Source organism: Malurus melanocephalus, unplaced genomic scaffold (assembly GCF_030028575.1).
Source record: "Malurus melanocephalus ecotype Western Australia unplaced genomic scaffold, MMel_1.1 scaffold_237, whole genome shotgun sequence".
NCBI classification, from domain to species: Eukaryota; Metazoa; Chordata; class Aves; order Passeriformes; family Maluridae; genus Malurus; species Malurus melanocephalus.
In genome coordinates this window covers 615,972-630,820 of record NW_026623469.1, presented here as the reverse complement: position 1 = coordinate 630,820, position 14,849 = coordinate 615,972, and the positions used below count along the sequence as shown (strand labels likewise).

The 14,849-nt window shown below is 59.1% G+C and overlaps 1 protein-coding gene across 4 annotated transcripts in view; it reads left to right on the top strand.

Moving 5' to 3' along the window:
- The first annotated feature begins 4,180 nt into the window (after positions 1-4,180).
- The window catches only part of NHSL2 (NHS like 2), a 29,704-nt gene continuing 19,035 nt past the window's right edge, over positions 4,181-14,849 (top strand). For all 4 annotated transcript variants that reach the window (XM_057374980.1, XM_057374978.1, XM_057374977.1 and 1 more), the window contains exon 1: positions 4,181-4,581. In XM_057374980.1, the coding sequence (XP_057230963.1) occupies positions 4,326-4,581 (256 nt within the window). In that variant the 5' untranslated portion in view covers positions 4,181-4,325. The remainder of the gene's footprint in view (positions 4,582-14,849) is intronic.

Here is a 14,849-nt window from a genome sequence, read left to right as displayed (position 1 = left end):
AAAACCACTTCAATAGAAACTAAGGGACTCAATGTTTGATTTTTCATTAACACTTCCACCGTGGATCTCATCACTGCACAGGTTAGTGTTTTCCACAGCAATCTGGAWAGGATGAAGAGCTGGAGAGTGCAGCCCAGTTCACAGATGACACAGAGGAAAGTTAATTGAACCCAAAAAGTCCATTGCACCTCTRAGCAGCAGAGCCAGGGAGCTGGAGGAGGAGTTTGTCCCAGCCCCCGGAGCACAGAGCAGACTGCTGAGGTGGGAGGAAGCCACTTTGGAGGGAAAAGGAGCTGCTGTAATGATTAGGACCATGTGTGAGCCAAGAATAGGGGATGCTGTAGCACATTTTGATAGCAAATGGCATCAGTGACCAGACCTGGTTGTAGGAAATGCCCTTGGGGTATTGACTCTATCAATCTAATTTTAGCAGGAGGACAGGGAYGGGGAGGTGGTGGGAGCTGGATCCATGGGCCTGGATGGGGATATTTCATGTTYCTCAGATGAAGTTTTGAAGAACTTGTGCATAGGTTGGGAAATAAAAGTGAATTGTGTGGGAGAAAGTTTGATCCCAGGTGATGTTGCCAGTCCTGCCTCAGTGTCCCAGGCCATGGGATCGTGTCCAAGCAGACCCATGGCCCTGGCAGCCCCTGTGTCCATGCTGGGCTCTGCTTGGCACCATTGCATGGGATGGCTGGAGGAGACACAGGGAGGGCAGGGAGGCTGCAGGAGCTGTTGGGCTTTGGAGCAGGAGCAGAAAAGGGTCTTGCAAGGGTGACCCCAAGGGATGGCTTGGGAGACGCAGGCACAAAGGCTCCAAGAGAGAGGGCTCCGAGGCCACGGGGAGGGGCAGCCCCACAGCKTGAGCTGGAGGTGTTTACCCACAGCTCGGACACGGGGAGCAGCCTCGGCTACTGCCCCAACGAATCGCTGCCCCACAGAAAGCCCTGGGATGGCAAATCAGCGTGTGGAGTGGGGAGCAAATGGGGGCAGGAYCTGGTTCTGGGGCATGTGGCTGCAGTGAGGACCCTGCGTGGTGCCCAGTGGGGTCCAGTGCCGTGTCCTCGCTGGGCTGATTTCACTCGMAGATCCCACCAAAAACGCTCCAACCTCTCCCTTGTTTTCTTCACCAAGAGCCCCTTAGAAGCATCCGAGGTGCAAATCTTGGCAGAGAGCACCCTCCAGTGGGCACTGGGAGACCAGTAGGATCCCCAGGCTGGGCACGGCGGGATCTAGGGTCCGTGCAGAGCGAGTGTGCCCCGGGCACTGGTGAGGCAGCTGGAACAGCTCCCATCAGAAGGTCTCCATGAGGAGCCGGGCTTGGCTCATCTGCATGGCTGTGGGCTCCAGCCGAATGCTGCCCTGGAACCAGAGGTCCTGGAGCAGTCAGAAGCAGTTCTGCTAAAGMAGAGTTAGGCAAACGTCTCGGGGCTGGTCCAGCCTGTGATGCCGCTCTGGATTTACCAGAATCCAGGGATGCAGTATGGCATAGGCAGCTGCGTGGAGAGCTGATGGTCCTCACTCAGACACCAGACGTGGAGTGAGAAGACACAAGGCAGAAGCAGTGGGAATTCTCAGGACAAACTGGGCACAAGGTCCGGACCACCTGACAGGTTGACACCCTCCAGGGTGTGGGCACCACCATCCCCTGACACCCCCCACCAAGTGAGGCCCACCCAAAGCCCTACAAACCCCACCCGAGGTGTYCTCTCTGCGCACGCTGTGTCCCGTTCCTCAGAGGGGACGCTCTGAGCAGGGAGAGCAGTGCCTGGAACATCTGGTTGTAATCAGTATTTGCAGAACTCTGCGGAACTGGCTTCGCTCCTGCCCGGCCACCAGCCAGCGGAGTTCTTTCCCATGGGATGCCGAGCCCGCCGCTCCCTGCTCCAGGGCTCCGCACATCCGGTACAGCGAGCTGCATCTCGGAGCAGCTCCTGCATCCTGGCTCTGCCCACGCCGAGGGCTTCGGTCCCCTTCAAAGCACTGCTCTGCTCCTGCTTCTCCTGGGATCTCCCTCTAGGGCCTGTCCACTGCTCCAGAGTCATCACGGGACTGTGGCTTCTCATTTCCAGCCCTCCCACCCTGGCCAGCCCCACTCACAATCATCAGAATAATGCAGTGACTTCATGGTAAAGYTTACTTCACATGGAAAGGGTCTTTGTCATTTTCTCACACTAAATATTTGACAGAAGACTTCAAGAAAAAAAGGAAAAAAAAAAGGAAAAAAAGCCGGAAGGAAAAAAAGCCGGTTTAAGTTGCTAAGTGACCAGATTTTTGTAATTTATTGAAGTTGTTGCATTGTGATCGTTTTATTAATCCCTTGGTTCCTGGAGTCCGGATCTCAGCTCACACTCGATGGCAAGTGTTCACACCTCTCCAGCTACASCAAAACATTTGGAAACAAGGCAAAGGCACAAAGAAAACAAAAGGAAAAGCCCTTGGCACTCACCTGGCTTAAAATCCTCCTGCTTGTGAAGCCAGCCACAAGACCTGGGCCGTACTGCAGTGACAAACCTGCATCATAAGGCAGAACAAGATGAAACCACCTTGAAATCAGCCAAAAAAATTGGATAAATTCCCATTTCAGCAGGATTACTTTGCCCTTGCCCTTGCCCTTGCCCTTGCCCTTGCCCAGCAGGACAGTGCCCAAGTGGGTGTTGTGGCTGCTGAGGAGGACAGTTTAGACCTGGTGCTTGTATTTTGAAACACAGAGATCTGTGTTGAAAAAGCCACAAAAACCAGCACACTATCCATTTTTTCCATCTCAGCCGGCAGTGGGAGAGGTCAGTGCTGGAAAGGCTGGGTGGGCTGGGAATGGGGAGTGAACAGAATGGGGAGTGACGGGCTCCAGATGCTCTCCTTACTGGGATGATGATTCATGATTGAGGCTGGCCAAGCTGAGAGAACCGGGCTGACTTCACCCTCTTCAYGTCCTAGTGGGGTGTGACCCCATGCCCCAGTTTCCCCATCTGTGCTAGGAACAGAGCCAAGACACCAGCGCTCCTCAGTTCCTTCCGCCTGGAGTTCATCCACGCAGGTGGCAACCCCTACAGCCACATCAACCAGGGAATGACAACACGGGAGAGCTCCACGGCTCCTGGAGGAGACATTCAGCTCTCTGCAGGGAGAGGAACTCAGGGCACCTCATGAAGCTGAAAGGGGAAAGGGGAAAGAGGAAAGGGGAAAGAGGAAAGGGGAAAGGGGAAAAGGGAAAGGCAAATGATAGTTCTCAGTGGTAGCAGCCCCATGAAGATGGGTTTGGATGCACAAACATTTACATAAACCCAAGCAGAGCAAGAACAGTTCCACAGGGGGAACAGAGGTCCAGCAAAGTTCACCATACCAAGAGAAATGGTATCACAGGAAACTCTCAKTAAGAAATCTAGTTCTGCTCTGACCCAGGCAACTGGAACTGCTGGGGATGGGGTGCTGGGCCATCTGGATTGGAGGCAACATCCACCACAGCCGTTCTTCTCTCAGGTTTTGCTGCTGCCAGGACCCTCATCATGCAGCCTGGAGGCCCCTGGGGTTGGGCAGCCAGGACATCCCCACTGCACTCCGGTGCCACCCCGGGGATACCCAAATTTTGGCTGTAGTAGTCCCTGAAGCAGGGGGGACAGGGAGGGAGCAGCTGCTGGAGCAGGAACACCCATGGGAAATGCGGGRAAAATGCGGGATGAAGGGTCTATCCTGCTGCAGCTGCTGGGCGCTGCCCATGTCGGGGGACACGGAAGCCCTGAAGCTCGGGGAGGCCGGAGCAGGACTCGGGGAGGCCCCACAGCCCCACAGTCCCAGCACAGGAGGRACGGCTGCATCTGGAGACAGCGCTGGAGGGGCCCGTGCCCTCGGGAATGGGAACGCGGCGGGGAATAGCTGGTACCAGGGGGTGCCCGTGTCCTCGGAGAGGCACCGGGAGGGAGGAGCCGGCACTGGCAGGGATGCCCGTGTCCTCGGGAATGGCACCGGGAGGAAGGGCCGGCACCGAGGTGTGCCCTTTCCCCAGCGCGAACAACGCCAGCTCCGGGGGTCCGGCCGGCAGCGGCCCCGCAGCTCCTCCCGCCAGCTCCGGGCTCTCCCTCCCGAGTGCCCCCGTGCCCCGCCGCCGGCCCGAGCATCCCCAAGCGGGGCCGCCCCTCCCTCCCCTTCCTCCTCCTTCTCCTCCTCCTCCCACCAACCGGCTCCGAGCCCCGGCGCCGCGGCCGGAGCAGAGCCCTCGCAGCCGCGGGGCTGGACGGGGCTGTGGCGGGCCGGGCTGAACCGAACCGGGCCGGGGGACAACCGGACCGTGGGAAACAGAGCCGATCCTCCCCGACTGGATCCGCCCCATGCCTTTCTACCGGCGGAGCGTGGCAGTGCGGGTCCGGCCGGCGGGGCCGCTGACCGATCTGCGGGACACCTGCAGCCTAGCGACCCTCGCCCTGCTGCGGCAGCTGGCCGAGCTCTGCGGCCATTCGGTCGCCCTCCTGGGGGACATCGAGGGCCACCTGCGGGCGCTGGCCCGTCGCGCCGCCCGCCTGCACCGCCGCGCCGCCCGCCTGCAGTCGCTGCTGCGGGACCGGCCGCTCCACGCCGCCGCCACAGGTAAGAGGACACGCACCGCAGGACGGGGTTCCTGCGCGCCCCATCCCGGGGGTACCGCTGCTGGGGTTGCTGCCCGCTCTGAGGGGTTCTGCTCCCTGCCCCACTGCGAGGTCTACGCTGCTGTCCTCCGACGTGGTCAGCCCGTGTCCCCTCCCCGGGCAGGTGACCCATGCCAGCTCCTACTAGGGGCCCATCATCCCTGCTCCATTCCAGTACAGAGATCTGGGGGKAGAAAGGTGGGACCGGCAATGCCTCACCGAGGCCCACGGTGCCAGTGTGCTGAGCACTGGCATGAGGTGCCACTGGGATTCTGGTGGCCAGGCCACTCTGCTGAGCTGCTGCATTGGTGTGAGGCCGGGACAACCCTGCACCCTTTCCCTCTGCCTTGCCTTTATTTCCCTTCTCACAGTGGGCATTTTCCAGGCTGCCAGCCAAGCATATCTCACACAATTAATGGAGGCTGTTTCAGGAAAGTGGGGACACCAGGCTGTCTGAGCTGGTCCTTGCCACCCTCTTACTGTCCCTGCCTCAAGTGCTCCACCTCATCCGCGGGCAGGGGACCAAGGGGGCTGTTCTGTCCAGTGTGGGGCAGTTTGCACAGTGTGGGGCTGTTGTGTATCTGGGGAAAATGCTGGGTTGTCACCCAGGCATCCTGTCAGCTTGTCCCCTCTCATGGCAGCCAGTAGGGTTTGGGTTCCCTTGGACTGCTTCCACTTCCCATTCCAAGCATTTCAATCTGGCACAGGCTGCTGTGCTGGGTCAGGAACAGGCAACACGYCGTTTTGGAGGAGCTTAAAATAAGCTCATTTTGGAGTTGTTTGTAGTTTATTTTAAAGGCTTTGTGGGGCRGGGAGGGCAGTGCTGCTCCAGCATGTTCCCCTGAAGCAGAGTTCGTTTCCCAGGCCCCTGGGCAGTGCGTGTGCCTCTGATTTCAACAAATCCCCTCACAAGAGCTCCCTTGCTGCTCCGTCTGCCTGGAGCCATGGGAAATGACTGCCAGATCCTCACAGCTTGTGTTCCAGATGCTGGGAGCGAGCAGAGCACTCAGCCCCGGCCTGGGAGCTGCACTGCTCCTGTAAATGCTGTGGACCACTCACTGGACTAAGAAGTGGCTCCCACTGTCCTGTGCATCAGCCAGGGGACAGCGAGGTTTCACAGTCATCCAAGCTGACCCATGCATAGCATCAGCATGTGCCAAACCTGGCAGCAGCATCACTGTACATGCTGGATTGGTGTCGTGCCGGTAACCAGATGGCCCCTCACTGCCTGTGTCTGGCCAGCAGGTTGGGACTGCTCCAGGTGGCCACAGGAGTATTGTGTGGTGGCAAGGGGACAGAGTGGGGAGACAGTGAAGGATAGCRTGGAGGAGATGGTGTAGGGGACAGGGGACAGGGGACAGTAGAGTGACGGATATGGGGGGATGGTGGAGGGAGGGCTGCAGCTGCTGTTGTGGGCAGGCAGAGTGTGTAGCCCCACGTTGTGTGTTCAGCTGATACCATGCACCTGGAATTTCCTGTGTGTGCAAGGCAGCAGCAAATTGTCCTCCTGTGCTACAGCTCCTCATTAGAGCCATGAATGTGCATGTATGTAGATGTGCCAGACTGGCTCAAGATGGGGTCAGAGGTGCGTAGTGATAAAAATGCTGTAATTTATCTTGTGGGAAGAGATGGGGCAGTGTGAACAGAGCCAGGCTCATCACAMCTCTTCTTCATTGCTGCCCAGTAGAAGAGGTTTGAGAGGTCCATTTCCCCCTGCATTCTAAGGGGAGCAGAGCCCATTCACATCCATCCACCACCTGCTCCACATCCATCCACCACCACTGTTCCACAGCCAGTGGGATGCCTGAGTTTCCCATTTGACTGAACTTACTTAGGTAAAGAACAAAATTCTGACTGGTATTTCGGTGGCATTTTGCTTTGCTATGTGGACTCCAGCATCAGCCCATGGTGGGAGATCAGATCATGTCTTGGGGGGACAGGAGCTCCTTGTGAAYCCCTGCTGCTGCAGGAGAGTGGTGGCTGCCCAGGGCTGTAGGAGGACATTTCCCACTGAGCTGCAGCACAACAAGGACCCAGGAGTGAGGAGCAAGTGGTCAACAACCACCAACAAGCAAATGGTTACCCTGCACTGAGCTTGGGGTTTATTTTCTTCTCTGTTTTCATTTCTTGAGGAGGATTCAATGGCAACAATCCCATTTTTCCTCTTAAAATTGAATGGAAGCCCATGGAAGATGGAGGGGTAGATCATCCAGGGCCAGTCGTGCCCTGGCACAGCCTCTGCACAGCCAGTGGCTCCCGGAGACACAGCACAGCCTACCTGGCCAGTTTGTACAGACAGGGACAGATCAGGGTGCAGACCCAGCAGGTGCCTCCCAGGCTGGGCTGGAGGCAACACCAGCAGAGCACCGGCCACAGCACCTCCTTGCTGCAGACCCAGCATCACCCTGGGCTGGACTAGTTCCATCCTCTGGCTCCTCTGAGGCTACAAGGTGGGGACCAGAGACTTCTCAGGAAGGGGAAATGCTCCAGGCATGACCAAAGCCCAGCTGCAGGGCAGGCAGGGCATGGGGGCGGCTGCCCAGCCCTCACAGATGAGCTGGTTCCAGCTCCCATGGGCCTGTGGTGGTTTGTCCTTCCCAAGCATGGTCCTTGTGCTACTGCAGCTCCCAGATCTGGGTATTTTCAGTTGGCTCACAGGCCTTTACCTGGTTTTGGTTCCTACCAAAACAGGTTTAGAGAGATTCAAAAGCCATGGGCCTCCTCACCCCATGGTTAGGGAGTTCAGGCCACCACTGCACAACAGCACATGTCCATTGGTGTTGCCAGAAGCTGTCAGCKGTGGGAGCTGCTTCATCCTCCTCATCCTCCACTGCCAGTGGAGCAGTTCCGCTTCCAGATGACGGAATCACACAGCAAAGGCCTGGGGAAACACTTGTCTGACAAGGCTGCGGGGCTGTTTCCAGCAGGAGACGGCAGCCAAGGGCTGTTGGATTCCTCCACTCTTATTCATCAGCAGCGGTGGGAGTGGGGAGGGYGCAGGCCTGTCCCTGGGAGCATCCCTCATCCCTTGGTGCAGGGAGCCMAGGATGCCCCATCTGGGCACAGGGTCCCACTGCGGCCAGGGCAGAGCAGGGACCAGGCTCCCTGTCCCACTCCCCTTGGCACGGCCATGTCCTGGAGGGTGACACATGCCAGTACAGCCCAGCCTCTYCCACTGGAACCCTGCAGCTCCAGAAATAAATGTCAGCAAAGCAGAGTATGGGGCCGGCATCAAGAGCTGTTCAAGGCACAGTCCCTGAAGAGCTGCAGGACAGCTCTCTGGAAGCAACCCCAGGCTGTGCTGGCAGCAGCAGCTGTTTACTGCTCCTGYTGAAATGTGCAGTGTTCCCATCCTCTGCCCTCCCAGCCTCCCCTGAAACCAGCCTTCAAGACAGACAGAGCCATCGGCCAGCCGGGGCTGCTGCCCACTGTGCCCTTTGCTCAGCTCTTCCCTTGCTGAGCTGGCACAGATGTTTCCCCCAGATCCTGCTACTGGGTTAAAAAAAAAGGAATGAAAGAAAGGAAAAAACTCTTCTGACATGCAGGAATTTCCTGCCAAGCTGAAGTGGACAGGGGCTGCAGCTGTGGCTGCAGTCTCAGGCCTCACTCATGCAAACCCACTTGAGCCTCACTCCTTCGAACCCACAGCTGCCTTTGTCAACAATGCCTGTGGGGTCAGTGCCCTCCATGTTGGAAAAAGCACCAGAAATGGTGCAGAGCTCTCACTGCACAGCCACAGGGGCAGTGTGAACAGAGAAGGAGACATCCCAAATTCAGGGGACAAGGAAGGTTGGTTTGGAATTAGATGTGGTCTTAGTCTGCCCTGATGCTCTCTTCCCCAGCTGCCCTGACCTGCTGTGGTCACAACCAGGGCTGTGAAGGGGCACTCAGGCACCAGGACACGCTGCAGCCAGTGTGCTCACCCCACAGAAGTGCCAAAGCCTCACAGAACTGCTGAAGAGGCTTGTGGGGGTCTCCCTCAGATGCCCAGCACTGCTCATCCCAGCCACAACCCTCTGCAGCCTCCTCTGCAAGGCAGAGCAGCTCCCAAAACCCTTCCAGACATCTGAGACATTTTCTCTGCCTGCATTTCCCCAAGCCAGTGGTGATTTCAGTGTCAGAGGGGTGAGCACATCTCCCCAGGCCGCTGGTGTGGGCGGGAAGTGGGATGCTGACCAAGGATAGTTGGCTCGGCTGCCAGAGAAGGGGGAGTGGGGCCACACCCTCCTGTTAACGAGAACCGTCTGACGGCTCAGCCAGAGATGGAGGGATGGATAACACTGCTCCCAGCGGCCCYGCTCTGGCCGACAGCCGTCCTCAGCAGTGGGCTGACGGCCACTCCCCGAAAATGTGTGCTGCAGGCAGCCTGAGGGGTAGGACATCCCAACCCTGCTGTCGGTAACTCCCCACACTGCTGACGTTCCTGCGAGGAAAGGGCTGCCCTGTCCGCACTTTTCCAAYCCCCGTGGTCACAGTTTCCCCCGGTTCCCCTGACCATGGGTTCCCCATGCTTGGGGGCACACRTGGGACATCGTGAGGGCTGATGTTGAGGACAGCATCTCCAGCTCATTCCTGCCATCTCCCTCCCACCTACTGGGGTTTTGTCAAGGCTGAGATTCCCGCTTGGAAGGATCCAAGCCCTGATTCCAAAAAGAGTGTTTTCACCCTTGGGTGGTGCTTTGGAATGATTAATGTGAGAGCTGAGCTGGTGGTCCTTGCTCAGGAGCTGGGCTGTGGCCCCACAGAGGCAGTAGATCCCTTGGGGACAGCAGGTACTCAGGACCCTCATGACCTGGTAAGAAGTGCAGGAAAGCATGAGGGAAYACAGCCACCACTGTCCCCTTGCAGCCTCACACACTCCTGGTGGTTCAGAGTCATCCTGCCTGGGCCAGGCAGTCTCTGCAGAGCAAGCTTAGAAGAAACCCCATGAGCATCAGTGTTCCTGGTTCTTCATAGAAAGCGCTTACAGCCCCACATTGGACAGGAATATGGCAGCACTTACAGACCAGGAACATGGATTGGCTTCAACTATGTGTCTCCTTGGAGCTTGCATTATCCTAAAGCAGCGTGTGGGATGCATTCACCTCCTTGTGGAAGAAGAGCTGGAGCGTGCCTTGGCAGCCACTCTCCAGCTGTAGAGAGCTCTGTAGTGCTCCGAGGAGGCAGAGGTGGGAGTGCAGGATGGCTCCCCACAGCACCCGTGCAAGTTATCCATGCAACGAGGCACCAGCGGCAGCGGGGCTGTGCTTTGGAGAGCAGATGACCCTTGAGGAAGGACACAGGACCCCACCAGGGACCCACCCACTGCTTAGAAACCCAGCCAGTCTCTTGGGGATGCGGATCCAGCTCCCAGCCTGGTCTGTGCTCCCCGGGTCCCCAGTGCCGTGTCCGCTGGCCATGCCCRTTGCCTGGTCATGTGCTGACCCCTGCACATGCACGGGAGCCACTGGCTGCCAGCATGAAGTCTGGATTGAGCAGGAGCTGGCGCAGCACCCAATGGGTCAAGGATGCTGGCAAGGAGAATCTTCTCCTTAGGTGTCCCAGCAGGCTCTGCCATCCTCCTTCTGCTGTCCTGCTGGCTGCCCACCCACTTTGGCACCGGGATGCTGCTGGCAGGGGGTCAGGCTGGCACCTTGGGCAGCAGTGGGCAAGTGGCTCTGTGTGAGTACCCACCAACACAGGGGGGTGACCATCCCCTGTCTGTTTGCCAGAGCCTGACCTTGCACAGATGCCAGCCTGGCACAGCACAGTGTCTGGCAGCTGGTCACAGCTCCAGAAGCCAGCATGGAGCTGTGTGGCATGCGGAGGCTGAGTGTGGTGGGCAGCATGGAGATCAGGAGAGGGTCATTACTCCTTGAGTTAATTAATGGCAGCAGGTGAAAGCAGACAGGGAACAAGGTAATTCCCCATATTACTCAGAGAGTGGCCGTGAGTGGCCATTCCCTCTCTTCCCCGCACTCTGAGTCACCAGCTGATTCCTATGGAGCAGCACGGCCCCAGTGTAAGCTGGGATCCTGACTCAGTGTCCCCATAGCCAGGCAGGAGGGTGGAGATAGCAGGGCACCCCGCATCCCAGTGCAGAGCAGACCCCACTCACACACGGCTGTGGTTCTGTACATCTGAGAGTGCAYGTGCTGCAGAGATGGGGGCTCCTGGCACACCCAGGGTGCCGGGGTCTGCGCTGCCAGTGCTCCTGAAAGGACACTCACAGGCTGTGTTTGCTCCATGCAACATGTAACACAGAGAGTCACTACTGCTATGGGGGCAGCCCTGAGATGAGCTCTCCCGGTGTCAGGATTTTGCTCCAATGCTTTTCCATCCCTCCCAGCTGGCTCTGTCTAGTGCCGGCACCTCTCCACTGGACAGGGCTTGTCCAACACCATGCTACAATTGCCATCCCAGAGCCTCTCATRTCCTGCGAGCAGGGAGAGCAAACCCCCTGTTGCATACCCAGCATAGGGTGCCCTCACGTCCAGAGCATGAGCAGATTCTGGCCATCCCCCGAGAGTTCCTCTCCCCACAGCTGCAGCCCGTGGTCTCCCGGGTGGTCCTGACTGTCAGGCAGAGCATGGGCTGTCAAGGCCACCTGCAAGGRGCTGCCTGTGTGGGACCAGCTCCCTTCCTGTTGCACTGGGACCCCAGCCAAGGGCAGGGGCRGATGGACAGCCACCTTCCTGACAGCCATGGGGTGCTGCCAGCCCCAGGAAACCTTCACCTGGCTGCCGGAGCTCTGTTAAATACAGGAGGGGCAGCTGGCACTGCCCACGGCAGCCACGCAGGCTGGCACAGTGGACGATACAGGTGGTGGGTGCCATCTCCTCTCCAGGGGATCCACCAATCGCATCGGTTGCTGTGGCTCCCAGACCCACCGGAACGATGCYAGCTGGCACGATGCTCCGTCCCTGCTCAGTCTCCGCGGCTCCAGCACCCGCAGCAGCGATGTGTAGCTATATCTTTAAGAAGGGCCTGGGCTGGGGTGGGAGAAGCGTTTCCATCCAGCCTTTCTCCAAAAACCTGGTTCGAGTTAGTGCGAGCGAGCGACTGCCAGAGCTGGCGCTGTGGCCGTTTTCTGCTCCCRGCCAGGGCAGCTGCCAGTCCATCCCGGCCATGGGGGCACAGAGCAGCCACTGAGGCGTGGGGCAGCTGCTACAGCCCCTGGCCCTGGGCCCGGTGGGGAGAGGAAGAGGAGGAGGCAGAGTTGGGTAAGTAAGAGTTTTGTCCTTGCCTGTCCGTGAGACTCCCTGCCCTGCTCCAGGAGGGCCTGGCAGCGCCGCAGGACAAGGGCAGGGAGCCGTGGGTGCATGACACGGTGACTGTCACTGCAGGTGGGTGCAGGCAGCAGGCAGCCCTAGGGTTGGCAGGGCTGTCTGCTGCGCTCCTGGCTCCTGCCTGTGCACACCGAGCGATGGGGATGGTGGGACGGGGCCAGCGGGGCACCCAGAGCCCATCACGCGAGAGCTTACAGGACGGAAACACCAATGGTGGCAGCGGGCAGAGCCCCGGGAGGGGTGTGATACCCTCTGCTCCCTGCCAGTACGGTGTGCAGTGCAGGGACTGGATACAYACCTCCTCTTCCTCCCCACCCCTGGGGCTGGGACAGGAAGCGTTCGCAGGGCCCCCAGCAGGAGAAAGGCGCCCAGWGTGGCCCCCACGGTGCTGCGGGCASAGGGGCTGAGGCATCCAGTGGCAGTGCGGGGGAGATGCCAGTGCTGCCCCTCACACCCCATGGTGTGAGCTCCCCTAAGAGGCTTATAAATGACASGAACTAGTGATGGTGCCACAGCATGTGGTGACAGCATGGCTGTGCCCTGTTCTGTGGCACAGCTGTTTTGGGAGGCATTCAGAAGAAGCTCTGGGAGTGTGGGTGCAGCTTGTGGAATGATCAAGGCTGGGGTCCCTGTGTCCCCGGGGCCTGACCCCACACACAGCTTCATGCCAAGCTCTCACACTGCCAGAGACGTGGCAGAGCCAGGTKACTGCATCCTCCAGCCCTGGCACATGGGGAGCACAGAGGGCACCGCTGGCTGTGCCAGTCCTGRGCAGGACAGTCAGGTCCCCCATACAGTTACCAGGACACAGAGCAAGGAAGTATGTTGGTGCACTGAAGGAATCCCAGGAATGCAGAGCGTGCAGGGGACTCAAGGGCACGAAGGTGCACGGTAGCTCCAGCCCCACACGCAGATCCCCTGCCAGGCCTCGAGSGGCAGCTTGAAGGTCACCTTCAGAGGGGCAACACAGGGTGTCGAAGAGTGTCCTGCAGTGTCGCAGAGCCTGATGGTGGCTCTGCTGGGATGTGGGACCTCTTGGGTCTGGTATAGCCCTGGGAGYGACTCRCCATGGTGTTGGYGTGGGGCTGGGAGCCCTGGCYCTGCTCCCTGGCCCTGGCCCGGCTCCCAAGCCGTTGTTCTCCAATGAGCTCATCAGCCTTGCTGGTTGTGAGCTTTAATATGGCCTCTTGGCCCAAAATAAACCAGGCTCGGCCACTTAGCAAGTGTTTATGGCTTCTTCATAGCTGGGTTCTCTGCTAGGAGGGGGGCTGCTCTGGGAACACAGAGCAGAGTCACTCCCGTGCTTGGGCCAGACAGACACTGGCATTTCCCTGCTCAACATGTGCAGCGGGACTGGGCATGTGGGGTGCACTAAGCCACATCCACCCTCCTGTCCCTTGGCCCTGGCACAGTGTCCTGGATCAGCCACTCAGATCAGTCTGGGCTCCCAGGAACTGTGTGACCAGGACAGTGCAGGCTGCCGTGTGTGCCCACGGGGCTTGAGGAGGATGAGGGGTATGGGGCTGCCCTGCATGAGGCGACAAGTGGCTCGGGGTGATGGGGACCTAGCCTGATGCCCCAGGGCAGGGAGCAAAACAATGGCCCCACTGCTGGATGGGGGCCCCACGAGCCACAGTGGGCTGGTAGTAGAGGGGCCGTGTGCTGGGCTCAGCTGGGGCTTGGGGGAGTGACAGAAAGTATTTTCTTGATGGAATTTCTGCAAACCACCCCCAACTCGCCCCCAGTCCTTCCCCTTCCTGGGGAGTGCAGAGGCTGTGTGAGGAGGGTAGGAGACAGCCTTTGCTGCCCACAGCCCCCACCCAGGTCCCTGTGAGCTGAGGCGCTGCCACAGCCCAGCCCCAGCACAGGGACACAGCATGGGTACCGGGTGCCACCGTGGGGCCCCCGCACCACTGCAGCTGTCACACCCACCTGCTCCCACATCAGTCACACAAACTGCTCCTTGCACCAAGTACTGATCCAATTTGTGGCTGTTTCCATAACAACCTCCCAGGGCTTTCTGGTCCTTTCTGTTGCTGTAAGGATGCTGAGATCCGATGTGTCAGGGATGCTCTGTCCTGGGACACAATGACTGGGCTGAGCCATCCCAAACCCTCTTGGCTCCCAGGGTTGAAGGGCTGCACAGGTGGGAGACCTGGGCAGGCTGGACAGATTTCCCCTCTCTGGGAAGGGCTTTTTCTCCCCCTCAGAGAGATATGGTGAGGTTTGAGCCAAGGGAAGGAGCCCAAGTAGCTGACCCCAGACTCCTGGGGGGTCCGTGCATACAGTTCAGCTTTGTGCAACTCACAGCACTGCCTGGGACACTTATGGCCAGGAATGGGGACCTTGGAGGTACTGGCAGACAGAGACGACCCTGTTTCTCCTACCTGAGATGACATCACCTAGCTCTTACAATTTCCTGCAGCTCTCCCATGTGGTTCCTGACAGGACCCAGCCCCAAAGCTCTCCCCACACTCTTGTTTTCCTCTGTACGTGGCTCCAGCTGCTCTTAGAGCTGACCTATGCCTCCTGGCAGAGGTCCCTGACCCCTTGCCTCCATTCATCCCCTGTTCAGCCACAGGGCCGGCACCGGGGTCCCCACCCAGCCCCAGCACCCCGCATGTACCCAGCCCCAGGACCTCCCATGCAGCCTCATGGCCCCAGGGGTGCCCTGGCACTACCTCAACCGCACCACCCCAAGGGCTGTCCAGCCCCAGGACCCCCTCCACTCATCCCTAAACCAAACAACTCCCCAGGGGCTACCAGGCCCCAGGACCCCCAATCCCATCACCCTGGGGGCTGTCCAGGCCTGGTATTCCCACACTATTGGTCTGAGCATGCCCGGCCCCGGGACTGCTCCACAATCACACTGGTACCCCACATCCCTGTCTCCCCGGGGGATGCCTAGCCCCGGTACCCCCATTCCCATCACCCCGGTGCTCCCCAGCTCCGACACCCCCAC